The 27,549-nt window shown below is 38.3% G+C and overlaps 1 protein-coding gene across 13 annotated transcripts in view; it reads left to right on the forward strand.

The window, feature by feature from the left end:
• PLCB4 (phospholipase C beta 4) overlaps positions 1-27,549 on the forward strand; it is a 183,742-nt gene that overhangs the window by 130,879 nt on the left and 25,314 nt on the right. For 11 of the 13 annotated variants that reach the window (XM_065833746.2, XM_071805674.1, XM_065833749.2 and 8 more), the window contains 17 exons: positions 102-181; positions 654-738; positions 3,257-3,347; positions 4,261-4,356; positions 5,881-5,981; positions 7,704-7,739; positions 10,269-10,410; positions 11,051-11,135; positions 11,357-11,481; positions 13,335-13,386; positions 15,638-15,740; positions 17,502-17,666; positions 20,523-20,727; positions 23,810-23,898; positions 24,339-24,483; positions 27,109-27,158; positions 27,274-27,339. In XM_065833746.2, coding sequence (XP_065689818.1) covers positions 102-181; positions 654-738; positions 3,257-3,347; positions 4,261-4,356; positions 5,881-5,981; positions 7,704-7,739; positions 10,269-10,410; positions 11,051-11,135; positions 11,357-11,481; positions 13,335-13,386; positions 15,638-15,740; positions 17,502-17,666; positions 20,523-20,727; positions 23,810-23,898; positions 24,339-24,483; positions 27,109-27,158; positions 27,274-27,339 — 1,716 coding nt within the window. The remainder of the gene's footprint in view (positions 1-101; positions 182-653; positions 739-3,256; positions 3,348-4,260; positions 4,357-5,880; positions 5,982-7,703; positions 7,740-10,268; positions 10,411-11,050; positions 11,136-11,356; positions 11,482-13,334; positions 13,387-15,637; positions 15,741-17,501; positions 17,667-20,522; positions 20,728-23,809; positions 23,899-24,338; positions 24,484-27,108; positions 27,159-27,273; positions 27,340-27,549) is intronic. The other 2 variants (XM_071805675.1, XM_071805673.1) reach the window with 1 other exon arrangement.

The raw sequence follows: 27,549 nt of genomic DNA on the forward strand, positions 1-27,549 counted from the left end.
CTCAGCTCTGTGTTTCTCAGGGTGGAGAACAAAAAAAATCTGTTTGATTATGGCTCTAATGTGATCTGTTCTAATTTGAATCCTATTATTGCATTTTATAGGATGTAATTCAAGCCATTAAGGAAACAGCATTTGTTACGTCAGAATATCCCGTAATTCTTTCATTTGAAAATCACTGCAGGTATGTGATGCCCTTGTAGGGCTTTTTGTTTTGTTTTTTTAAAGCACAATGTATAAGAGAGAAGATAAAGCTCAAAAAGACTATAATTTGAATATAATTGAGAACTGTGTAGGGCTATGCAGGTATACTGAATGTCACTTGGAAGAGACTCTGCTTTAATATAGTAGTCGATCTTTATCTAGCTTAGTACTGGCAACATTTTTATCTGTGGTAAAGCTGTGTAATATATTTGGATGTTCCATTAGCTGTGTTGGATACAGTTAATCTGCATTTTTGGTCTTATTAAATTCATCTATGTCAGATAATGGACTTTTATTGACAGTATAATTACAGTAAAGCAATACTTCTCACTTGAGAGAAAATGGGCAGTATATAATTTAGGATGTCTACATCACTTAGTATTATTTTATTTTGCCGAGTAATAGTGATTTCTTTTTTATATTTAAAAGTTAATCAACATTATCTTTTCCAGCAAATATCAGCAGTACAAGATGTCAAAATACTGTGAAGATCTTTTTGGAGATCTCCTGTTGAAGCAGCCTCTAGAAACGCATCCAGTATGTTACATTCTGCCAGTGCTTTTATTTTTTTATATTAGCTAGATTTAAAGGAGATTATAAACTGGAATCATATCACCCATACTGCTGTTCACTGCCAGTCCCGTGCTTTTAAAAATTTCTAGTGATTTTGGGTGTCTGCCTTTTGGTACAAACTTGTCCTTATCTGATTTGTTTAATCTCTTCTGCACAGGGCTCTGTCAAGCAGCCTGGGGAAATCCATCCCCTTGATGTGTGACGTAATATCAGCACCTGCATAAAATACACCACATACATTGTATTTGCAGGTCGTGCATAACTCTGAAATTGCCAGTCACTGTTGAAAAACAATTAATTACAAATTGCATGGTCTCAGCTGAGGAAACCTCTTCCTTCAGCTGCACTCTGCATGCTTTGTGCTCCAGGTCAGGTCCTGCAGTCTAGGTGGTCCCCACTACTGCGTTAAGAATTAAATTAAGCATGAAGAGTTCCCTGCAGCCTCATTTGAACTGTCAAGTGCACTGTAATCTGCATGCACTTCACTCTCCTGCATGGCAGGAGATAATAACAGACACTTCTTCACAAACACAATATTTGAGACTTAATAGCTTGTTACCCAGTGTTTGCAGCTACTCCACCAGGCCTCGCTCACTCTCCTAAGCAATGTGCTCAGTCTGCCAGCAACCACCCAAAGCCTGCAGATGCTCTTTAGTGCTGTGGGGACCATGGCAAGTAGGTCTCTGCCTTACCTTTCAGCTCCTGCCCCTGTGACCTCTGCAAAGGGCCTCCTGGCATTATCATCTCTAGAGCTGTTTCTTTTGGCTTTCCTTGCACTTTACAGGGACAACAACGCACAAGGCTCAGTGAATATTAGGTTGTTGCCCTGAAAAGTGCATCCCAGAGAACTAAATCTGTAGTGTTACCCTCTGACGTGTGTAGCACCTTGCCACGTTCCCCACAGAAGACAGCTTCCAGCTGCTTTCAGGAAAGCCTAAAGTAGAGATGGCCAAAGGCTGCCATGCTGCTATCTCAGGGCCCAGTATTTAAGCCTCAGCTGCCTGTACTCTCTAACACTACTGATCTTTCCGCATTTTGTGTCCATTCCTCCTCGTGGGTGAATTCAGTCCCCAGCTGCTCACAAAGCAAATGTTGCAGAGATGGCAGGAGGAGCTTGGAAGGTGTATTTTATGAGTGCTTGTTTTCTGGTATCTCAACTGGAAGAGGAGGGCAGGCTTGAGAGGGACATGTCACTGACAGAAGCAGATTTGGTTTTAAGTAAAAGCAAATGTTTGTCCAAACGAGCATCCAACTGTGCCCTGTGCTTGGGGATGCAGACTGGCATCCTAGAAGCCCAGGGATAGATGAACTCTGCGGCACTGACATCTAGTGGAATTACAACCCAGGTGCTCTCAGAAACAATTGTGTTTTCTCTCCATCCGACATTCTGATCCATGACTGAGCTAGCCTGGTGGTTGTGGATGATCATTACCCTCCTGCAAGGAGGTTTGCAGCTGTTGTTTGTGGGATTGGGTTGATCTGGATTTTTTTGCTGGGTTGTTATTTGTCACCTCTGTTGCTTTTAATTGGTTTCAAGTTAGGGTGCTTTGTTCTTTTGTTTCTTCATCCAGAATGCTGCTTCTGCATAACTCAGTGTTGGATTTAAGGATAAGACTATCTGAATATTTCTTCTAAGAATTTTTACTAGTCCAGGAAATATCTTCTGTTCTTGTGTCATGGTTTGCTGGAAACCGCAGTGCATTATAGCAGCAGCTCCCTGTGTAATATTCTTAGCAAGTGTGAGGTGGAGAGGGTGATAATTACTATTCCCAAATCTCAATTACCATTCAAAATTCTCAGTGATGTGATGGGGCTTATACTTTTTCTATTAATATTTGTTCTCTTTCCCCAAACTGGAACGTCCTTTTTCCTTGAGTATGTTAAACTTACCATTTGCCTTTCACAAATACTGGAGATGCGACCCTGTAGCCATACTGGCAAAAATAGTCCTTGTTACCTAGCTAAGGACTGGGCAGCGTTCCACTCGCCAGTGCCAGCCCATTTCTGCTCTGTAAATATGCGTGGGCTGCCTCACCTGCATTGTTACAGCTTGAAGGGACCATAAAAGGTGATTTATTTAGCGATCAAGCAACTAAACTGTGACTTGGGCTGTGCTTGAACCACAGGAAGAGAGTGGAGGTAGGATGTCCTCTGATGAAGAGTTGTAGTCACATCCTTGCCCACTGCTAGGCAGGAGAGAGCAGGAGATGTTTTGCCTAGTGCACCTGAGGATGATGTAGGCTGGAGATTGATGTGCTGGTTTCAACCAGCAACATTTCCCTGAGCATGGCTTTCCCGTGGGATAGGGAAGAAGCAGGGGAGACAATATAACTACAGTCACACTCCCTGTCAGGGTTGTGCCTGAAGTGGCACTGCTTGTTTACTGCCCCTTACCATTGCTATCCTCAGGTCAAAATCCCAAATAGGGATACAAAGAGGCCAAGCAGCTGTTATTAAATGTTTTCTTTAAATTATTTTACAGCTTGATCCCGGTAAAGCCTTACCTTCTCCTAATGACCTCAAAAGAAAGATTCTCATAAAGAATAAAAGGCTGAAACCTGAAGTAGAAAAAAGTAAGTAAAGCTGCCAAGTATTAAATTAAACAAAAGTCTGGCTTGATATGAATAGGCTTAGTTACTGAAGTTTCCAAATTGCTTTTACTTTAGTGTTGGATGTAAATGACACTTTGTTCGCACTTGTGTTTCATTTGAGTGCCAGAGTCTCGGCCTTGATAGCATCATGTAGCATAGACATGGATAGACCTAGAAATGTAATCCTGAGACTTCTATCAGATTGCTGTTTGAGCTAAAATACAACAGATAGAATCTCCTGTAAATTCTGCCTACGCTGGCATGTTTACATTGCTTTGTGTTTCCAGGATAAGCATAAAATGAAATGAAATTTCAAATTGCTGTTCTTGCTATTGTTACTAGTTCCGATATTTATCTTCTCTCAGTAATAATAATAATATTATTGCTATATTAGTTTCCAGTATGGCTGTAGTGATAACCCTGGTCCTTCTCCATTCAAAGATAAGCATGGAGACCTGCCACCGACTTCAGTCATACATGATTGTGTTCATACTGTCTAAGTGAAATGCACATGGGAACACAATTGAGAATCTAAGCACTCTGCCTCCATTTGCACAAAGCAAGTACCACAGAGATAGCTGTCCAGTTATTTTTTTAAGAAGTAATATGATTGCTCCAGAGACGTTTGCAATCTATGGAGATATTTTTCTTAACTTCAGTGAGCTTTGGATATAGCCCCTTACTGACCACTTTTCACATCTAACAACTCTGTATGTCTAATAATGCTTTTACTCTGTAAAATTTTATTGCTAACTGAAAACTTAATCTTAGAGAACCCATTAATTAAAAGTAGCTCTCAGGATTAGAGAATCAATGATGATTGTTCTCATCTGTATGTTTGAACTACAAACTGTTCTTGTCATGACTAATTTATTTTTATTTTTCTTATTAACAGAACAGCTTGATGCTCTGAAAAAGATGATGGAGGCTGGGGAAACTGCAGCTCCTGTAAATATCCTAGAGGATGATAATGAAGAAGAAATAGAAAGTGGTGAGGATTTTATAGAGAAGGGCTCTCAAACATTGCCTGTGGTAAATCAGTAGGCCAGCATGAGCAGCTAGGATGCATGTTACTCACCTGCCTGTGATCTGGCAGCAGCAGTAAATCTGAGCTCAGTGCAGGACCATTTTTACGGTACTCCAGCCTTGCCATCTATCTCAGATATGTATCGCAGCTGCTCCTGGCTCTGGGGCAGCCTGTGGTAGGAATGTGAGCTCCCTTGGTGGTACTAGTGGTAATTCTCAGCTTCCACTTACTGTCCAAAAGTCATATAAGAGCATCATCCAAGTCAGATTTTCACTGTGTGTGTATGTGTGTGTGTGAGAGAGAGACTGGAAAGCTATGATCTTTGATTTGAAAACAGATTTTGTCACTATTTTTAATATTTGTGTCAACATCAGATTGGATTATTGCATTATACTTTATAAGGATAAAACAAGGGATAGGATTTTTCTTGCCAAACTTCAGTTATGTTCAGTGTAAACACCTGGATCTGAGCTAGTGATGTGGAATGTGTTTATGGCCAACAGTAAAACAGACATATCTTGGGTGTGATACACCTGGTCTGCTTTAAATGTCCACCTTCAGAAGAGGTAAATCATGTGTTGCCTGTACCAAGGTACTGGCCTGTCACCCCTGTTAAACGGACTGGCCCAGCTTCAGCCTGCCCTTTGGGTCCCCTCCTTGATTTTTTTTGTTTGGTTGGTTTTGTTTTTTCCTAGCACAAAGCCACTGCTGTTGCAGTCAGTTGGGGGCCTCATGAAGTATATTCTTTGCAGTCAAAGTCTAATATCTGTCCTTACAAAGCTAAAAAAGACTGAAGTACCACAATTATTTGGAGAGCCCCCTCAGCATCTTTCTTCAGGAGATCAAGGAGCAGAGGAGACTCTGCTGTTTTGGAGGCCAATTTCCATTGGAATGCTTATTTCTAATAGTGCTCTTATTGTGGTGTGTTATTAATTACGTGCTAGACTACCAAGAGGCTCAAATAGGTATTTTCTATAACTGTTTAAATTAATACGAGTAATGTGATTAATGATTTTGTGTCTGTAAGAGACCTTTTTAGATTCTTTCGAGTACACTAGGTTCTGATGGAGAGTCACCTTAAAAGCAAATTAAAATGATTCCTTGCAGTAGGGGCACGTAACAATGCACATGAGATGTCTGGACACGAACAACTTTTTACATATTTAAAGAACTCTGTCTTCATTTCTTGTTCTTTCCCCAAGCCTATTGGGTTTTTTTTTTACTCTTTTGCTAAGCAAATTATACTGATTCCTTCAAGAATACCCTAAATGAAATTTTTCTTACTAACCATGTCAAATCTGTTAGAATCTCATGCCTTAGCTGAAATTTACTACTAATGCTTGGAAATCTAAAACTCTGGATTTTATTTCTGTTTTTAAAAAAATGCCCAAACCAAACCTGTGTATTCAACTGTCATTTGTATCATGTCTCTCACAAAAGCAGCAGTTGCTGTTGTTTTTGCACTGATCCGTCTTTCTTTCTGTGCAGCTGACCAGGAAGAAGAAGCTCATCCAGAGTACAAATTTGGAAGTGACCTTACTGTCGATGATTACAGTCAAAAAGAAGCTGTTGCCATCAGTGTCAAAAAGGTGGGATTGCTTCTTATATGTTTCTTTGGAAGCTTTCCATGGAGGTGGGTGTAAAAGCCACTCTGTTTTCTGGAAGCATCACAGCACATGTTGTCAGAAGATCAAACACAAGATCTTGACCAGATTCCTAACCTTCAGGTTCACGAGAAGACAAAATTTTGTAGCCAAAAATACTCTCTGCTTGTTCAGATAGAATATTCATTGGGGAAACAGAATCGTTGTGTAGGGAAACAGTATACAAGAAGTGGATGATTTGATGAAAAACACTAATTAAAGGCAGAAAACAGTTTCCTGCTCCTGCTTCTGCTATTTTTACTTTGCATCTCAGTTGCAGAGCCCTAATATGAGGTGGAATATCAGCTTCTTCACTCAGTATTTTTATGCAAGACTGCATCCTGTGTCTTCATTATAGGCATTCTATGGGTCATTTTTTATTGTTAACTCTTAGAGTAGATTCTCCCTCCTACCTGCAACAATGAAGACAAAATAGGATGATAATTCCCCGGTGGGGTGGTGTGGCAGGGGGGCTATTCCAGGGAGCCAGCTGGCAGACAGGGTAAGATCCTCTTTGTTCTGCTCATGCCTGATGTAGTACAGTTTATCAGTTTGTGCTCAATAACTTGAATATTACTTGACAGTAATTAGATACAGGATATTGAAATTCCATACTAAGGCTGCTCTGGCACTGAAGGTGTTATTGCTGCTTGCTACAAAACAAAGCCTACCTGTGAATGCTAAGATCCTGCTCCTCTGTCACTCAAGTATTTTGGCCACTTCTTCTCTCCTGCCTGGCTACCTTTGGATCTTACTCCACATAGAAGTATAGGTATGGAAAATCTTCCATAGTACAGGTTGCCCTTGGTAGTATTTCTCTAGCAGCATCACAGAGACATCACACGTGCCTTCTTGATAACTTTTCAAGTCAACAGCTTTGCTTCTTCAGGACTTTTATGAATCTTCCTAGTGAGGTATGGTTTAATGTCTTTACTCTAGGGCTAGATTCACGTAACTGCCTGAGTGTCGTGGGGTTTGATTTGGTTTTTTTTTGGTGTTTTTGTGGGGGCTTATGTTGGGTATTAGTTTGTTTGTTTCAGATTAGTTGCTCATCCTCAGCATATGCCCTTGGGCAACTTCTCTGCTTCTTTGCTGATCAGTGGTTTGATCCTTATTCTTTAGGGATGTACATCCAGTGCCAAGTCAACATTTATCTGTCTTAAGATTCTCAGTAGTGGCAGCTTATAGTTAAAGATAAACAGCACACTGTCCCGTTGCAAATAACATATTGAGATAATCCTTTTCCAAATGTGGACATTAAAGCACAGTTTATGGCAGTCTGAACCCTTAAGTTTTCAGAGCCTGGGCAACTTGCATATCCAGCTCAGATGATCTTTTATGTTGTCTGGGTGTGTCATTCTTTCATTTTTCTCTGAAACTTCCTGGCCTTGGCATCTAGTGATAGCACTGGTTTGGGCTTAACTGTCTGCCATCCTTCCTTTTCCCATTGCTACCCAGCTGTTGAATTTCATATCTGCTGTACGCAAATTTGAAAGAAACTGCAAATTTTTGCAAGTGTATGGGACAGGTGAGCCACACAGGAAGGTGGAAAAGGGTATATTTTTGCTAAATGCATTAACTTTTTGAGGATTTTTTTTTTTTCCCCCTCATGAGAGTGTTTCCTATTGCCTTTTCTTTGGGTAATGTATATGTATTTTTTTCCCTTAGGCTGTTGAAGATTCTGAGCAAGAAAACAATAAAAAGGTGACACATAGGATGTTATGTAGTTTGTTTTATTGCTTTATATATAACATACATATTACTTACCATGCATTCTCAGTGGTACAATTAACAACTTTATGCTCAGTTTCACTGTCCCTACAAAGTATTTTTGAAAGTGACTCTTACCTCCTTTTCTCGTCTAGGGTATCTGTCTTCTGCTGTACTTTTATACTGGGGTTAGGGCTGCATGACTTTTGCCTGCTTAGAAGCATCTGATCACAGTCTCGAATGTCATGCACTGGGAAACAGCAGTTCTTTGAATGGTGTTGAGATGTATCATCCCTGCTGCTTTTTTTTTCCTCTTCCCTTACCCTGACTGCACGTTGTTTTCCTCTCTTTTTCCTCCTTTTGCTTTCCTTTGGGACTTCTGCATTTATCTTCTCCCAGGAATCCCTTCTGTAAGACTCTTCCCACCTCCTTCTGCTCTTCTCCTTCCTTTTCTCATGAAAGCTACTTCTGTTCCTAACCACACTTTGTTTCAGTCTATGTTGTTTTGTAAGTGGATTCTGCTTCTTTTCTTGAGGGGTGGGGAGATGTAAATAATGAAGAGAGATCAACTTTTCCCCATTGTTTTCTCGAGACTCCAAGAGGGTCCTGTCCTGTTGTAACCATTCCTTTGTTTCCATAGACTTTAAGAAAAATTCCATCCTTACCCCTTTCCAATTCATAGTTTTAAAGTTGTGGACACTGCAAAGAGTACAGCCCATTTGCTTTATGAATTATGGGTCTCCCAGTAAATAAAATAAAACTAATGACCAGTAGATTGTCTTAGAACATTGTCTTCGAGCTGGTATGTCAGTAATGCAGTCATACAGCTGTAGTCTATAGGGTATTATTCCCTTGGCACTAAGGATGCATAGGCCCTTCTGACTTCCTTTTCACTGCAATTTGTTATATAGACATATATGGATCGAGAGAGCAAAATATGTTTAGCAGTTTCGAGCAGTCAGCAGGAGACACATTGAAGGAGCCTGGTTCTTAGATGATGGGTGGTCAGTTCTTCCTGAATTATTGGCCTTCCAAAAATGAAGACACTGGGAAAGGACTAGGTCATTTGGAGAAATTTGACCTTAATTTGATCTGAACTCTATTAACAAATGTTAACCTAATAACAAAAAAAAAAAAGCCTGTATTCTACCAGTAAAGCTATGTACCGTTTGACATATTCAGAGAACAGATCTGTGAATCCTCAATATGTATATTTCTGAAAAGCAGTTGGGTTGAGCCCTGGTGATCAGCATTAAAATACGGTTTCAGTTTGATTTCATGGGCCACTGGAAATTTAATTCAGTCTAAAATGCACATAAAAACACACTCACTTGGATTCATTCTGATAACTCAGCTATTCTTTGCATTCAGAATATGACGTTCCTTGTGACTATATTTGTCTTACCAAGGCATAAATTGTTCCACTTCACATGGAATTCATTTTTTTGAAATGTGTCTGCACAGGTACATGCCCATGATAGTGGCAAGTAGTGTCACATTTCCTTTATTCTCCCATCTCCTGGGTAAATGAGTCGCAGTAGTGTATTCTGAAAAAAGAAATCTATACTGTAAGAATTTTGTAATATCTTTAGTATTTCCTTGCAGAAGTTCACTGTCAGCCTACAGTAGGTTAGATTTTTTGGTAACTGGTTCACTGGTGGGAGAACAAGCAAAAATGTTTATGGGAAAAATGCCATGAACAGTAAGATTTGTAGAGTTTGCTTAGATTGACAAGATCTTTCTTTTTCTTTCCTTTTTTTTGGTGGAAAGAGTGTGTTTGAAACTGGTTTAGGGAAAGGAAAAAGCTGGACAGGCAGATCCACATGAGAAGCGCTTCCTATCGTGTGTTTCTAGCAGATGAGCTACTTGCAGAAAGCTTTAGAAGTTCTGTTATAAATATAGTGCATCTTTATGTGAATGATGGATTCAGAGTTCTATCAGTTGAAGTGGCTGGGAATGTGAGCTTGGTACTGTGTCTCTTGTTGGTCTTGTTACATGCATTTGTCTGTTCAAAGTTGTAATCCTTATATTTTGATCTGGTTTTATTAGCAAAGGTTGGCAATTGAACCTATACGTATTTTGATGTTGAGAAGGTTCAACTCAGTACCAAGTGTGCATTGCTCCACCACAGTTACTATCAGAAAATGTGTATTACACTACAATTGTTAGGAATTTGTTTGGCAAAGACAGATCATTATCTCCCACCATTGTGCACTCTGTTGTAATTTTTCTCTTTTGTCCCGAAGTTATCCTACTAACATCATGTAGTATCTACCCACTGCTTAGGAGCTTTTCTGTCATCAGTCCTCTTGCATGCATCTTGTAACATTGAGAGTGTTCGGTGCATATATCAGTAAGAAAATAAATCGTAATTGGTGACATTAAATTTCTACTTCTCTTGTATTAATTTGCACTTTCTTTAACTTTCTGCAGATTTGGGCATGATTTTGTATCACATTTGTAAATTCCAACAGTTGTTTTTACACACACAAATAGTGATTATTCTTTTTAATGTGTTTTCAGGGTTTAGTAACTGTTGAAGATGAACAAGCATGGATGGCATCTTACAAATATGTAGGTGCCACAACCAATATACATCCATATTTATCAACAATGGTCAACTATGCTCAACCTGTAAAATTTCAAGGTTTCGATGTAGCAGAAGGTAACATAAAAGGTTGAATGAAATAAAAGTATTTGTCTGCTCATTCTAGGTAGTTTTTTAATCTCTACCATTTCTGAGTCTAGAAACAGCACAAGACTTGTAGTTTAATGACAGTCATGAGTATATTTTTTAGATCTCTGTTTTCATGGTTGTAAATTCAGCATGTTATTCCTTTGGTCATCCACACGGAGTCACTAAATTACTGGGAGAACATGCAGCTGTTGAGATTGATTATGTTCTATAGACCTTTCCAGCTAAACTGCTTTTTGTAGTTCATCTTTCTGTAAAGTAAGGTGAGTGTGATTGTCACAGTGGTCAGCAGTTAGCCGATGCTTTCATATTGTACACTAGACCATCTATCATGTTGTTTTGCCTTACCTAGCCACGCAACACAGCCTCTGCATAACAATTCTGTCCTAAAAAACCTTGAAAGTTTTGTTGATTTCCCAGAAGAGAAAGAAAAAGGCAAGTCAGAAATATTATGAAATTTCTTTTCAGTATAATCTGATTCCATGAGCGACAGATAATGGGGAAACAGACCAGAATTTGTTATTTCCTGGTATTATGTATAATGCATGATTTTGAAGTTTGATTTGTCATTACAGAAGTGTTTTAACACATCTTGTCTTTCTTTTTCTAGAACGCAATATTCATCATAATATGTCCTCTTTCAATGAATCGGTCGGACTAGGGTATTTGAAGACCCATGCCATTGAGTTTGTAAAGTATCCTTTCGCCTCCTTATGCCACTTCTCTACTCATGCTACAAATAAACAACAAATGTACATTTTCTAGATTTACAGTATTCCATGTCTATAAAGGAAAAGGGAAAGTAATTCATAGGATGAGAAAAAGTGAGATTAATGTAATAGATATTAAAGATACTAGGATATGACCATACATTTCTATGATATTTTTATTTCATTTTCCTTGATGAATTATACAGTTATAATAAACGACAAATGAGTCGGATATACCCAAAGGGAGGCCGTGTGGATTCCAGTAATTACATGCCTCAAATTTTCTGGAACGCTGGCTGCCAGATGGTCTCACTGAACTATCAGACCCCAGGTAGGCACCAACGACCAGTGAACCTCAATCCTGAGAATGGCTTGGGCAGTAACTCTCAAACAGATGCCATGGATTTGCTTCTGGCATTTTTTGAGGAAACAGACATATGGCTAAATAATACAGTGGGGTGGAATTATAGAAGCGTAAGACAAGGAGCAATAAAAAAGCCATACATGGATGCAAAATTCAGTTCCCTTTCACAGAAAAATAATAGAGTACTGTAACTTCTCACATAAATGTTTTATTAATAAAAAGTATTAATTACAGGGAAACCTGTTTTCACAAAACACAGCTTCAGCACAGTTGGATGCATGTCTCCAAAGTAAAGATGGAATGCACAAATTAAGACAGTAAAAAGTAATGACTCTGTGCCAAATGCATTTCTAGACCAGTTACTGTGAAGAGTCTTGTTTAGCATCCTAGAATGGGGTCTGGGATCCCAACTTAGAGGACGGTGCCAGGGAGCATAAATGCCTCTCCACAGCATAAACTGAGAGGAGATGTGTTGTTCCTGTTCAGTGAAGGTGTGGATATAACTAACAGGGCAGGGGTTTTTGTTGTGCTCCCCCAAGACGGTGTGTTTGGTACTGCAGACACTCCTGGTGATCATACCCTGAGTTTTGTCCTGAAGAGCTTTGCACAGCCGGGGTTGCAAGAGAAACTGTATGGGGATAGATGCTTGTAAAGTGCTCCACTGGGCAGGATTTAGAGATTGGAGCAGATGTGTGAGTTTTGCTCTTTTCCAACACTGCCTCTGCCCACTGCAGGTCATTCTCAAGCCCTTTGTATTGCAAAATAAGAGTGTTAATTGTGGAATTGGAAGTGAGCAACTTTCCTGTAATAGTCTTCTGTGATGCAGCTGTGCTGACAGGCTGAAGAATAATTGAGGAAATAGAAGTCAAGGCTGCCCAGTTAAGAGAATAATAACTGATATGAGCATAGGAGAATCTTATATTTTTTTGTAATGGAGAACATATAGAAAAAATTTGTTCCCTTTTGAAGGCAAAGTCTGTTGGGCAAGAGAATAACTACATTACCGCTGAACAAGGATATTGTATTCTAGTGTAATTGGAAACCTGCAGGAAGACATTATATTTTTTTATGAAGTTTGGAAGAGGGTTGGAGGGGAATGGGAATATTACATGTTTGCTCTGTGTCTTTATATACAAGTGCCATAGTAATGCATTGAATAAAATTCAGATGCTTTAAATGTTGAAAGTAAGCAATGTGCTGCTGTGATCTGTGTAGTTTTTTTTTTTCTGGTATTTTGTTCAATCAAGTCCATAGAAAACCGGTGCAATGTTCATCTCACCTTCCTTAAGACATCAGGATACAGATTGCTTCATCAGAGGGAGTGGTCTATGGTCGTTGTAGAGAAATACACATTTCTAGGATGTCTCATCTAGTGTATTTTACATGGCTACCCTAGAATGAGATCATTGCACTGCTAGAAGTGCTGGTATCTCTCCAATCTTTGAAGTGATTCTAGATCACTAGCAGGAATGGAGACATCTCTACTATAAATACCAAAAGTTAAATGATGGAAGTTCCATCCCAGGCATTACTATGACCGCAGTCTGATGCTTCTCTGCCTCCTGGCTGTGTTTGAGTTCAGGGAGAGACTGTTTTCTAAGCAGAGCTTGGTTGATAAAGCTGTTATTACTCTGAAGAAAGCTGAAGTTTTTCTATGGCTTTTATTTCTTAGATGTGTATGTGTTTTATACACATTAAATTTAATTTTCACTTAAGCTGCTTATTCTGGACAAAGTCTTATTTTCTTTTCTAAAAAGGATTGTTCGTGATCTGCATTATTCACAAGGAAAGACAGTAATTTTTTTTCTCTCTCTTAATAGATTTAGCAATGCAGTTGAATCAAGGGAAATTTGAATATAATGGATCATGCGGGTGAGTGCTATGATTTCAACTGTTGTCACTGTCAGAATCCCTTGCTATGGTTTTAATAAAATTTTGTCACTGTTAATTATGTGTTACAAGAGAAAAATGGGATGCTAGGTGAAGAGCAGAAAATAGCAGATTTCAGGGAGAATTATCTCCTGCAAGGAGGTATTCTAATGAATATGCTTTTTAATTACGCCCAGTTTTTACAGATGAGATAGAAGAGGCTTTGTGTGCAAATGATGAAGATAATGAATATCATACACAACTACTTCAATACATCTTCAGCTTCTTTTCTCAGTCTTTCTTTGAAGATATGCCTAAGAATGGAGATTTATTGCACAGTTCACAGAAATGCCCAATTTACTTGGACAGGTTGAGTCTTAATACATAGGCAATATATTTTTTTTAATCTGCATGCTTTAGTGGGACAGCAAATTTCACAGAGAATACTGAAATGTTTTATCTCTAAGTTCTTGCTCGTGACTTTTGCATGAAAAAAGGTGCTCAAGTGATAGATATTTCTCATATGTTGAGTTTATACCTTGATTGGATGAGCTGATCATTAACATCAAGAGAAAGGAGAAGTTTGATGAATTATAGGAAATGACAGTCCAGAAACACATTAAAATCTGCAACTCATTGTGGGAAGAAAAAACTCTTTTACTAATGCAAATCTTCTTCAGAAAGAAAATCTGAGTATTCGAAGCTTGATAAAATTCCTTATCTGTAGAATGGGCAAAGTAGTACTTTGCCACTCGGTGTCTTTATTTCACTTGTGAACTCTTCAGGCGGAGGCTGTTGGCTTTGACAAAGGTGCAGTCATTTCAGTCAGAATGACAAAAATAGAACAAAACCAAAGCTTTTTTATGGCAGAATATGATTCCTTTATTATTTAACCCACAAACCTAGTAAAAGAGCACATACTCACTCTTGCCAAATTCTCTGGAGGCCAGGCATCATTATCAACTAAATTACTTGATTCTGATGTCAGTCTTGTGGTATTACAGTAACATAGTGGTGATACATAGTAATACAGTGGTATATTTTATATGCAATATAAATGTGGTGGTGTTCCAGTCACAAAAAACACACAGGACAATGAAAATAAGAAACTACATTTCCTTCTGTCTGTACTCCATTTTTCACTGATTTACAGTTTTTATGCTGGTGAAACTCTTAACTTCAGCATTTTTTATTTCAGCAGGCCTGAAGCAGAAGCTAAGGGTGTTTTGATAGTTCCCTTCTGCCTATAACCTACTTCAGATTAATAAAACATTATGAAATCACACACGTTTATAATGTTAGAAAAATGAGGAATATTACTTTCCTAAACAGAAGCCACCTTGTGAAAAAATGGGAGAAAGCGTTGATATTCTTCCCATTGCAATTTTTCCAGTGTTCTAAAATTATTTCTGAATTCTATCTAGGACTTTATAACACTGTGTACCAGAGATTCACTAGAAAGACTAGGGGTGGATAAAAAATCATGTTCTAGCAGCTGTTGTCTGTCAAGGCTACAGAATTAGCAAGATGATTCCAGTTACATGTTTTCTTCCCACCAGTGGACAAGAGCCCCCGTCCTGTGTAGCACAGCATTTCTGTGATCAACTGCTATTTTGATGGCAGAATCCTAGGGTTTTGATTCATCAGAGCACGTATCAGCTTCATTGATATGTTGATCCAGGGTATAGTCCTCAGGGATGTGTTGGAAGTGTTATTATGGGAGTACCTTTCATGCTACTATAATTAACAATCTGTCAGCACTGACATTATCAGCTGTTTCCCCCAAGGTTTTAAAATCGAGATGAAAAAATTAGCTTCAAGTTGAAATTTATTGTATGAGCTTGACTCTATAGAACTGCTACATTTTTCCGAAGTGTTAAAGAAATAAACAAATGAGAGCATCTACTTTTTTGTTATATGATAACTTGCTGTATTTTGTTTATTACTCAATGCGTTATTAAATTATTTTGAAATGTCTTTGATGATATTGCATTTATTTTCAGCTTGAAATCCAGGGTTGATTTCATCTCTCAGTATCTGTTAATTCAAAATTAAGATTAACATTTATCTGTGTTCTAGACAAGCGTAAAATTTCCTTTTGGCTCCTTACGCTTGCAGCTAGAATAGTAGTCTGCATTTTACAGTGCTCTAAGAGAGTTCATTGTTTAAAGCCAGATCATCCCTTTTATTTGTATTTAATACATTTTTAATTTATACACAAGAATAATTTTCATATTATTTTTTGTGAAATAAGGTATCTACTTAAACCAGATTTCATGCGACGACCAGATCGAACGTTTGACCCTTTCTCTGAAACTCCTGTAGATGGTGTAATTGCTGCAACATGTTCTGTACAGGTAAAACAGCAACAGACAAAATTCTGGCATCACATTTAATTGTCAACAGGAATAGGCTACCTACAGAAAATGTGGTGGGATTGTGTGGATTTCATCAAATTATTTCCTTTTTTTTTTTTTTTTTTCCTAATTACTGGCTTAGACATCTCTGTTTACTTGATCTGAGTGGAATGTGATAGAGTTAGAAATGGTTTGTTATTGCAACATTATCACTGAGTTTTAAGCCCCCTCATGTTCTTTTTGGATTACACCAGCCCACACAAATGAATAAATGAATGAAGTTCATTTCTGTGGGCAGCAGGAAATTATACAAACATCACTTGTCACCGTAGAGCAAGGAGGTATATGGGCAGACATGGGCAGGATATTTTCAAAATAAGTAGAGAAAAATGGTTCATGTGATGGAGATCCTAACTTTGGAGTTATCTATGAGTAATAAATTCCATAAAACTTCAGTCGTAGTTGTAAAGCATGGTGAGGTGTTAGGTTTTGGAAGGAGGCTGACAACTGTAAAGCCTGTTTTGTGACTCGACACTCTGCCCTCTTTGCTCAAAACCCTGTATGCAGCTTAACAAAAGACTTAAACTTTCAGTTAGCACTTTCTATGGGCAACATGGAGATGTCGAATTCTATCCAAGCAAGGGTTCCTTGTGCATTCTAGACATTTAATTAAGTTTCATTTGCACCTTCAAAAGAACAAAACCTTTGATTAGTGTCGTTTTTCTTTAACGTTAATGAGAGTACAATCTCTTCAAGAAGGAAATGGGATCTGATGGGGAGAACATAAGTTCTAAGTATCACTACAGATAGCTCTTAGATCACGTGTTTTGCTATTTGCTCGTGTGTGACTAAAACTAGGATAAAATTCTATATAAATTCTGTTGTAAAGGAGTTGAGTGGACCAAAGGCAGTGATGGTATGCCTCAGCTACACAACATCTGAGATTTGTTATGCCGAGTGTTCCCTGTAAGAATGTTAGATCATGAAAAGAAAAGGGCTTGAAATGAGCTTAGGTCTGTGAAATCACGTTTCAGTGTTTTTCTTCCCTCCTTGATCATAGTAATGGAAATATTAGCAATATCTTTAAGTAGTAGATCATCTTGATGGAATAATTTTTTTTCCCTGGAGTAATCACCTGCTCTGGTGATTAATCTTGACTTGGAGTAAAATTGCAACTAATCTTCATATACATAACAATATAAAGAAGTCATGTGGGTTTTTTGTTTGTTTGCTTGCTTTTTAAGCATCCTACACTTCCCAGACACACAATATGGCGTTAGACTGACATGTGATTAGTTTAAAACCTTTACCTAAGTGAAAGCAGAGCAATAGCTTCCTTTCACCTCTTTGTAGTCAAGACATATAATAGATGACAGTGCTTCCAAACAGAGAGTTTAAACTTGCAGAACAGCAGTGCCCAATCTGGTTGTTTCATTCCGTGTTTTTCAGTAATGTGGTGAACACATCTGTGAGACATCAGCTAATCAGGCTGACTGACTTAAGCTGCTAATACCATAGCACAATAACAGCAGTCATTTCAAACTAAGGATGTATTTAAGGTGTTATCACAAAAGCTTTTCTAAAGAAGTGCAATTTTAGCACTAAATATACTATTTTCATATTATGAAATAAATACATCTGTTCTGTAAGCAGCATTTTTTCAAGACTGCTGTCAATAAAAATTCCTCAATATTTCCAGTATTCGTAAAATGTTCTATACTTTGTATTACTTTTCTGTACTGCTCTGTTATTATGTTGCAGGTAATATCTGGCCAGTTCTTATCAGACAAAAAAATCGGTACGTATGTAGAAGTGGATATGTATGGTTTACCCACGGACACGATACGTAAAGAATTTCGAACACGCATGGTGATGAACAATGGTCTGAACCCTGTTTACAATGAAGAATCATTTGTATTTCGAAAGGTAGGATACTCAGAAAGCACAGTTTGTGGTTGCCAGCCATTTCACACATGAGCATCCTTGCTCACTTGAGCCCCCCCCAGCCTGCTTCAGTCCGACTGCTCACATGAATAAGTACTGCTCCCATGAAAAAGGGTTTCTAGGGTTCCCATTTACTGCAGTAAACAATCTAAAGCTGAAATAAGCTTTCAAGAGGTTGTTTGTTTTGCTTTTGGTTTTTGTGTGTGTGTGTTTTTTTAGAAATTTTGGTTTATTTTTCTAATGGATAACCTCTGTAGCTGTCACATGATTTTTATTTTTTTTGTTTCTGTTTGGCTTTTCCCTCACCTTTGCTTCCTCCTTCCACTCGGAGGTAGCCACCTCCTCTGTAGCCATGCCTGTGTTCAAGGTATGCAGTCTGCTCAGAATGAGCCCCCGCTGCTGGACACCATCATTCCTTGGAGATTTCTTCTTCCCTGCCCTGGCAGTGGCTGCTATCTTGCACTGTTCCTTCAGCCCAGAGGGCAGGTGAGATGCTGCGTCCAGAGCTAAGGTCAATGTTATTACATGGAAAAGTTGGAAGGGTGCTGTGTTCCTCACATGTCTTGCCAGCTCCCTCCTTCAGTAGTCCATGTGCATCATGTACCTTCTTTTTTTTTTTTTTAATTTAATGGCAAAAGAAAAACAACCCTTTTTTCTTGGTATGGGGGATTTAAAGAGAGATATCAGTCTCCATGTTCAGTTTTTATCTCTCAGTCTTTATATATATGATACACACATATATATATATATATTTTTTTTCTGTTGGCTGGAGTTTCATCCAGACTACATGTGTTCGCAGTGCTGTCTTTGATAACGTCTGCTTACACCTGTTTTGTTGTCATGCAAAGTTGTTGCTCTTTTATTTCAAAGTGACAGACTTTGCTGAGTGGTGGTAACACTTCACACCTGGGTATATTACACACATAATCTGCTTTTTTAACAGTATAACCAGTTTTTAATAGAAATGTAGTTAATGCAAGGGGGTTTTCTGGACTCAAATATATTCTGGAATGAATGTGACTTCAAGTGCTTTTCTCTGTATATGAGGAGATACAAGGAAGATGCTTAAGTACAATGACAGGCAATCATGCTGCCCATGGCTTGCTGGCCATATGGGCAGCATCTGCTGCTTTCTGATTTCTTAAATCAAAAGGCCCATAAACTACAGGGTGCACACAGCTTCAATCTAAAAAGGCAGTACCTTTGTATCATGGCATGTGTACGATGGCTGATACCAGTATTCCTTGGACTTTCTGCTCTATTCTGCAATGAACAGATACATGGTCGCACATTCTCCTGAATAACTCATACTGTAAGTCAGCCAGGAGATTCTTTTTCTTCACCTCAGGCCCTTATCATATCAGGTGTAGCACTGAAATCAAGACATACATTGATGACCAAGCAGATGAGTGGCATAAACACAGCAGGAAAAACTCCTCTGTTTGGAGGAAATGAAGATGTGGTTGCAGAGTGCTAAAATGCCATGAGTGTGGAAGTGCCTACCAGGATACCATAGATACCAGGATACCATAGAACAAATTCATGGAGGGGGAATGATAAACTTCTTAGTCCCCGCTCCTGCTCCTTAGCAAATCTGTGTCCAAGCCCATCATGTAATGAAAGATATGCTGATCTGTGGCCTGTAGAGGAGTGATTCTACCTGCCCTATTTGGGTTACAGTGTTCTCCTCAAGCTGCTGTTGAGTCCTACACAGTTGCTCTCAGGTAACGTGTTTGATTGTTTTTCTGTCATGTTTACTTGTTTTTATTTTGATTTAAAAAAGCTTCAGTCATTTTAACCCAAGTTCTGTGTTGTCACTGTTGTGTAAGGGGGAGGATGGGGTGAGTGCTGGTGGTAACCCATGCTGGGATTGCTAAATTATAGTCAAGTAGAGCAGCAGATCTGTGAATAGCTCAGGTGGGTTCAGAGACCAAAAGCATAGTTTTTTTCCCTCTAAAGCTGACAATGAAAGTGGCAGGGGGACAGTCTTAGGGAGGTAGTAGACGCAGTTTAGTTTAGCTTTCCGTTTTGTCCCACAAGCAATAGAGCCAGGTAGGGAAGGAGTGGGAAGACCTTTCCCAGCATAGAGCCGAGGGAGGCTGGCAGGGGCTTCACCTCTCGGTTAAGCTGCCTTCTCCTCACCGTTCCATGCACAGAGGCAGCACCATTGTTCCAGGGAAGTCAGGAGACTTTTTTTTGTTATTGTTTCGGTGGGTCCAGCTTGGGGCTGACAGATGCAGATAGCTGGCAGCATCACTGCCCACCATGCATACCATGCCGTGAGTACAGCACAGCTGCTTGTGCTGGTGACATGTCATTTCAGCAGACCTGTCACCCTATCCTGCCCTCCTCTGTGTGCTGCTCTCCTTTGCAGAACCCATAGTTCAACATACATCCTCATCAGCTTGTGCATGCACTCTTTCTGTTCTCAACTGCCCTTTTAGATACATCCAAATCTCATCTTCCTGTCGTAGTTCCTTGTGATTCACCACTGTCTACCCTTTGCCACTGTATATGTCATTTCCCAGGTAGTATATGCCTGCTGCCTTATCAAGGTCACCAGTCTTCAGTAATGAAAAATAAATATGCAAAATATTTAGCTAATGTAACTGTAAGCTGCAGGATTTGCATATTCTGAAATCTACCCATTATTTGGGATGAAAAAAAGCTTTTCTAGGAAAGATTCATTTTAAAGTGTGCAGTTTGCAGGGAATTACATTATTTTACAGTGATGATAGTCTGTTTCTGGCCTACAAAGTGAATAGTTCAAAGCTGGAAAGTGGGGAGGGTGCTACTGTATTAGAGTCATTGAATTTCTTCATTTTTATGACTTTCCAGGTTATTCTCCCTGATCTTGCTGTCCTGAGAATAGCAGTGTATGACGACAACAATAAGCTGATTGGTCAGAGGATCCTGCCTCTGGATGGTCTACAAGCAGGTTACAGACACATATCCCTTCGCAATGAGGGCAACAAACCACTCTCTCTTCCAACGGTTTTCTGCAACATCGTGCTTAAAACATACGTGCCTGATGGTTTTGGAGGTGAGATAAACCTGTATCTCAGTGTGCTGTAGATCTTGAGTGTTGGTGTGAAGCACCGAAGTACTGCCATGTCTGTATGTCAGAAACAGTCACACAACGCTCAAGGACTGGAAAGATGTAGTATTTTAACTCCTTGGAAATCCTGCGTATTCAGTTAAGAAATCAGTTTTCAGACCAAGCACCCACCTCAGCATTAATGATAAATGACATGTATCTGTCAAATGACAAAATAATATAGGAAATAAGATAATACTACAGTTAACTGAGTTTGATTTTTCTCTGAAGATTCTTCTTTAGATTTTAAGTACATATTTTCTGACATAAATACTTGTAAGGTTAACATGTACTTTATCTATATTGCTTGACAATTGATGCAGAATCTAGATGTGTTTTTTAAAATAAAACCACATTTGTATTCTTGAGAATATTGGCATATTGCTAAAATAGACAGTATTAACATAAATAAATAAGTTCCATGATTAGTTCTCCTCTCTCTTCCCAGATAGTTTTGATGTGTTTTGTGTATTTTTCTCATCGATATAGAACAACAACGTGATGAGCAACTGGGAAGTAACTTTTGACACTCAAGTGGGAATTGACATGTGTTTTTTAATTACTTATCATCTGCAGTGCACCTCTCATTGTTTTTATGGGCTGTCATTAGGTTCTCCGTGGTTGTTTTAGGAAACCTGTAGGAAGGTGTAGTTCAATTTAATAGCTGCCCACCTTTTCATATCTTTTTTTTTTAACCTGTATAATTAAGATTTTTAAAATTGCACTGAGTGATAAGTAGAATGGGTAATCCATTGTAGGCTTTAAAAAGTGCGTGATTTTATTTTTCATATAACTTAGTAATTTCTTATGGTTTATCTGCATCAGTTACTCTGTTCCAAATAAAACACAATAGTGGCACAAATTAATGCAAATCAAGTAGCATTCTCCAAAGAGAAGCTTCTATAATAGAAGTCTGTATGTAAGTAAGCAAGGCTGCTTTGGTTAATGGTTAGAGTCCTCTCTAATGTACTCTTCTAGTGATCTTCCTCGTTTTATTTAATTGCGATTCTTCTACAAAATGCTACTCCCCACCCCCACGTTACCTCACTGAGGAGAAAGAAAAACATAGGCAGAGCACAAATGACAATGTGAGAAGCAGTGATGAGTCACATTGCGCTTGTAGAAATCCTGAGCCTTTGGTGATGTGCTTGTGTGGTTAGTAATACAATTTACAAAGGTCTCACTCTCACAAACGTGTTAGTCATTTGTACCTTGAAGCTCGTGATAATCAGGTTCCATTTTCAAATGACGCATCACGTTAGCACGGTACTCCTAGATTTTCATTGAAGGCTGGATGCCAAGGACAAAAAGACGTGGTTACTAAGTTAGGGAAAGGGGAAACCGTCCGTGCGGAGCTACAAGGCCGTTGTTAGGGCTGAAAAAAAATTCTGCATGGGTTTTATGTATATCAAGTATGATTTCAGAAGACATAGCTGGTTCACAACAGTTTTTGGAGGCAACCTCTTTGTGTAGATAAAGAGAGTTGTCCAGGGTAGTGCTATGTATTTAATACAACTTTGGATGGAATGGGAGCCCTGTCTCTGTTTTTTTTTGCTTAAGAAATGCATCCACTGACTTCAGAGGAACATTTTGTAGAGCAACTTAGGTTGGAAGGGAGATCCTACAGTCCAGCCCCTGGTTTGCACAGGGATAGCAAGCTTACTCCCAAAGCTTTTGGTGGCTTGGATGTTTTTACAGACCTGGTCAGTGGACCAACTCCTCTATCTTGCATCATTGTAAGCTAACTTGAAAAATGGCTGAAGAGATGACTGGAAACATGGGCAAAATTTAAATGATGATGAAAACCTTGAGTTTCAAAACTGTCATTGCAGAAATAATGGCCTATCATGCTACTGATACTGTCTAGAGCGTAAGGGTTTAAAAGCATTTGTCTTCCACTCATGAGCAGCCAAAAATAGGGCTCTGCAGCATTCTGCAGAGAAACAGCTTCCTTGCAAATGGAGCACTGTCTCCATGGTCCTCCTAACAGTCATGACAAAACCCCTGAGTTAATTAAATGACAATATTTTGTAGTGAATGATGAGTCAATCAGGCTGCAGTGTTCAAACTTCCTTTCTTAAGTTACTGCTCTGGCAAGGGGGGATTATTAACTGAGACCAGTGACCCTTTCCTCCCTAAAACTGAAGTTCAAGTTTCAGAGGGATCATCAAAACAGATCACTGCTGTGGTCTCTGAATGCATTATTATAGATGCTGAATCAGTTTAACTTGTAAAATCATCTTTTGCTGTGAGGGTGTCCTTTGCCATTTGTGAATTCTTTGACTTTTGAAATTAAGGCAGGGAAGGGATTATTCAATGTGCAGGTAAAGATTCATGTGTCTTTGTCTTCCTGTAAATCTATGCTTGCACATTTATCACTGCATATGGAAAGAAGATTCAACAGTCTATACGGTATCCGGTGCTGGCTATGATACCACTAGTGGCGCTGTGTCATTTGCAAGATACAAATATTGGCCATTATGGTTCATTGAAAAGCCATTTCACAGCCTGTCATGTTCTAGATGTGGAGCATCACAAACGCAAGTGAGAACAGATTTTTCTCAATTGCTTTAACCACCCATCTGAAACTGCTGTTTAACTAGGAACTATAACAGCATTTTCTACATTTCTCTGCAGTCTCAAGTCAGTCTGCACCCTCTCAAATAACCAAGAGGCAAAGTCGTTAGTGCTTGTGTCTCAGTAGATCCCATTCTGGTCTCAAATTCTAGTGTCATCAACTAGGAGTAAATCAGGGCAATTTTGATCTTATGGACTCAGTGTGTGCTTCCTAAATAAGATCCCTGGATTAATACCACTCTCTTGGTGCATTATAAACTGATTGATGTTCCTAATGTGTGCAAGGACTGCAGTGAGTAGCACCTTCGGTTCTGCCAGGATCACTAAGGAAAGTCAGACTATTGTTGCAAGCCATGGCTCATGACAACAGGGGTAGAATAATGCTCTCACAAAATATTGATTTCCAAATCCCTCTGAAGATTATAAAAAGTTGATCATTTTTCCCTTACAGATATTGTGGATGCTTTATCAGATCCAAAGAAGTTTTTGTCTATCACAGAAAAAAGAGCAGACCAAATGAGAGCTATGGGTATCGAAACTGTAAGTAGAACTTAATGGCAAATACAGCCCATTTGTGTTCATACTATGTGGGGTTTTATTGAGTAAACCGATCCTTCTCCAATTGATGCATGTTCCCTTATCGTTTCTCATTTTCAAATATAAGCCTCTTGGTCCTGTTCTGAAATACATTGACTTATGTTAGTTACACGTCCTGAAATATCATTCACTAACTGACTTTTCACAAATCATACTAACATACCCCTTAGAAGTAGATATGTTGAGAAATAAGAAAGGAGCCATATTTTAGTAGGTAGCCATTTAAAATAGGTTGCAAATGCTTTAGTGAGTATAGTGTTGTTTGAAAGTATGTTGTAATTTTCTTGGTTATGTTTAAAGTAAACAAGTTCAGAAATTTCCCATACCCCAACTTTTCTACTACAAGTGAAACAGCAATTAATTTATGTGAATATTTCTTTCAGAGTGATATAGCTGATGTACCAAATGACACTTCAAAGAATGATAAAAAAGGAAAAGCCAATAATGCCAAAGCCAACGTAACACCTCAGAGCAGTTCTGAACTTCGACCGAGTACCACGACAGGATCTGGGACTGACACTAAGAAAGGTTGGCAAAAGTCATGTACCATTCCTTCTGTTCTGAAGTGGTTCAGCAAGTCACAAAGTAGTACTCATTACTCAATTTTACTTTTGCAGTTGTATTCATTCTTACCCTTTCCGAAGGTAACTTCTTTTGACATTGAGAGTGGTCTTTGTCTAATTGCAAATAGATTTTGTATATTTCTAAAATGGCTGTATAACACAAATACAGCTTTATTTTACTAAGTCACCTCTTTGGACAGCTGTATACCTGCTGCCAGTAGTAGTAACCTGCATGACTCTGGGAGTAGTTTACTAAAGATCTGCTAGTGGAACACTAATAGGAATGACTGTTTTCTGGTATATACCACAGAAACTCTTCTGCTTTATTTTTCTCCCTCTGCAAATCCCTTGGCAGAGTTGCAGATTTAAGTAATTTAAGGTATTTAGAATTCATTGGATTCTGTAGAGATTTTCCAACAATTAGAAATGTTTTCCATGTGTGGTTTTATTCTGAACAGTGATTATGGAAATGGCATGTTTACTGTAAAAAACATCCATATTAAATGGGCTCATTTATAAGTGAATAAGTATTTTTTCCTCACTCTTCACTGTTCACTCTACAAAATCGCCTTAGAGAGTAAAATGGGATTAGTTGTTTCTCACATATCATCACAGGTAATGAAGATTGAAAGAGAAAACAGATTTGTACAGCTGAATGAAACACAATAAATATTTTTGTTAATGAGCCACAAGAATTAGAATCTGCTTCATTTTCATCCACCTCGACCCAAAGGGATTGATAGGACTGAAAAGCAGCACTGATTGCTCTTCTTCTTAAACTTAAGCAGACATGGCTGAATACACACATGTGAGAAACAAGGTGCTCTTTCTCTAGTTACTTTTGGCAATAAAACAGGTCTTCTCTGACACCTGATCTCTTTCAAAGTTCTTCCCTGGTGTAAAACTCAGATTATTTTATGCAGTGAGATGTTTCCCTATTGCATGTATCATCACCAAGATGCACAAGTATTAGTTTTATTGTGCACTAATAAAACATGAGATTTGGTGGGAGTGGCAACTAATTCCTGGTGAACAAAGTAGATGAATCTGCATTTTTAAATAAAATCCTGAGGAAGTTTGTTTAGAAGGCAGCGCGCCTGACGCAGCCTTGGTCTTAAACTGAGATTTCAGTACTTAAACGTTCTCATCTGCAACCATTTTTTATCCATATTCTCTAATGTTAAAATAGACCTGTTCATTTTTATATCCCATGTAACCATCCTTATTTTGTATTACTTATCTCTATGAACTGAATAATTCTACCATTGTTGGAATATGCAGCTTGCCTTGCTATTAGAAATTAGGTATCCAGCAAGGTATGGTGTCTGGGGAAAGCTCTCAAATGCACAGGAATGTTGTGATTTTTTGTTTGCTGACTTTCAGTAATAGAAGTGATTTGTATTTTTTAAAACTTCAGCTTCAAGATTTATCTGTGCCTAAATCTGTTCCAGTCTCATGTACTAGCCTGATGTTAATACCATATAATTGAACAGGACCTTATGCTTCTAAGTAAATAAACAATCTTGTCACCTAAGGAGATTGCCTACCCCCCCTTTCTTTTTACAGCATCATAACTGAAAACATCTTTTTTCAGTTAAATTCACCTTAAAAGGCAGAAAGTCCTTTACAAGGCTGGGGGGATATAACACAGACACTATTAACAGTGGTTAACTAAGTATGTTTGCAGTGCATTAATGAAAAGCTGAATGTTTTAGTGTAAAACCTCAGAAAAAAACTCTATGCATTACAATTCTCATGGCATTGTATTGACATTTTTATTAATGATTATGTGTAGGCTGTGCTTAGTAGTTACAAAAATCATAACAAGTCACAAAAATTTATTAAAGCATAAAGATGAGATTGGGTTTTGTTTGCATTGCAGTTAAGGTAATCAAAATAAATTTTCAGTCATCTAGATAGTACAGTTAGTTATGTGTGATACATTTGCTTTTTGAATTGAATTTTCATTAGAATTTTCTCTTATGATTCTTTTTCTCCTCCATTTTTAACTCTCCTTTAGTCTTGGAGTGAGCTATTGCTCCTTTTCTCACAGTCTGCTATGAGTCTGCTATGTTCACTCCCATGATTTTTATGGTTTAAATTGAAGTATACCTAAACTCAGTTAACCCTTTATGCAGCTATGTAGAATATTACCCAAGCCTCCCCGCCCCGAAATGAGTGGTGCCAGCGCAATCTCCAGCTATGGACCACATTTTTGAAGTTCGTGTTGTTCATTTTTAATGTACATAAATGGTTTGCTGTGTTTTCAGAACAGGAGCTTTTTCAATTCTTAGATTGCTGTATTTTGACACTTCAATGCAGAACCGTAAGAGATTAAAATACACTCATTGATTCATTTATTTTTTTCACAAGGCAATTGATTGAGCAGTGCACTTGAAAAGGAAATTAACTGTATCTTTGCTATGTCTTGATGAATAATTTTCTCATTAACTTGGGATTATTTTTTTATGTTGCAAATAACATGAATTAATTGCTGACTTAAATGTAGGGTTTTGTGATAAAACTCAAAGAGCATGAGCTATACTAATATGTATCAGGTTTTAGATAAACTGTATCAATATCTTCCTAGGTATAGACCTCATTCCTCAAGTGAAGATAGAAGATTTAAAGCAAATGAAGGTAAGGATGGACAGAAGCTTTTCAAAATACGATCCTCATTATTTAAGTAGCCAGGATTTTATCTGGTTACAGTCAAATTGTCACAGAAAGATTGATCCAACTTCTCTCTTTGTAGGCTTACATAAAGCATTTAAAGAAACAGCAGAAAGAGCTGAATGCCTTAAAGAAGAAACATGCAAAGGTATGATCGTTAAGAGCTCTCTGGGCAACACATTCTAATTGGAAAAAGTTGCAGCACCCACTAACACTGCTCTTAATTAAATCGTAGCGAGAAACTAAGGAACAGTAGTTGCACCACCGAGAAAGGCATATGTGTTTTAAATGTACTGAAATATGCTCCAGTGAGCAAATTTTCCCTTTAGCAACCCTTTGTATGTCTCCTTGAGTTCCA

This window comes from Patagioenas fasciata, chromosome 3 (assembly GCF_037038585.1).
Source record: "Patagioenas fasciata isolate bPatFas1 chromosome 3, bPatFas1.hap1, whole genome shotgun sequence".
NCBI lineage: Eukaryota > Metazoa > Chordata > Aves > Columbiformes > Columbidae > Patagioenas > Patagioenas fasciata.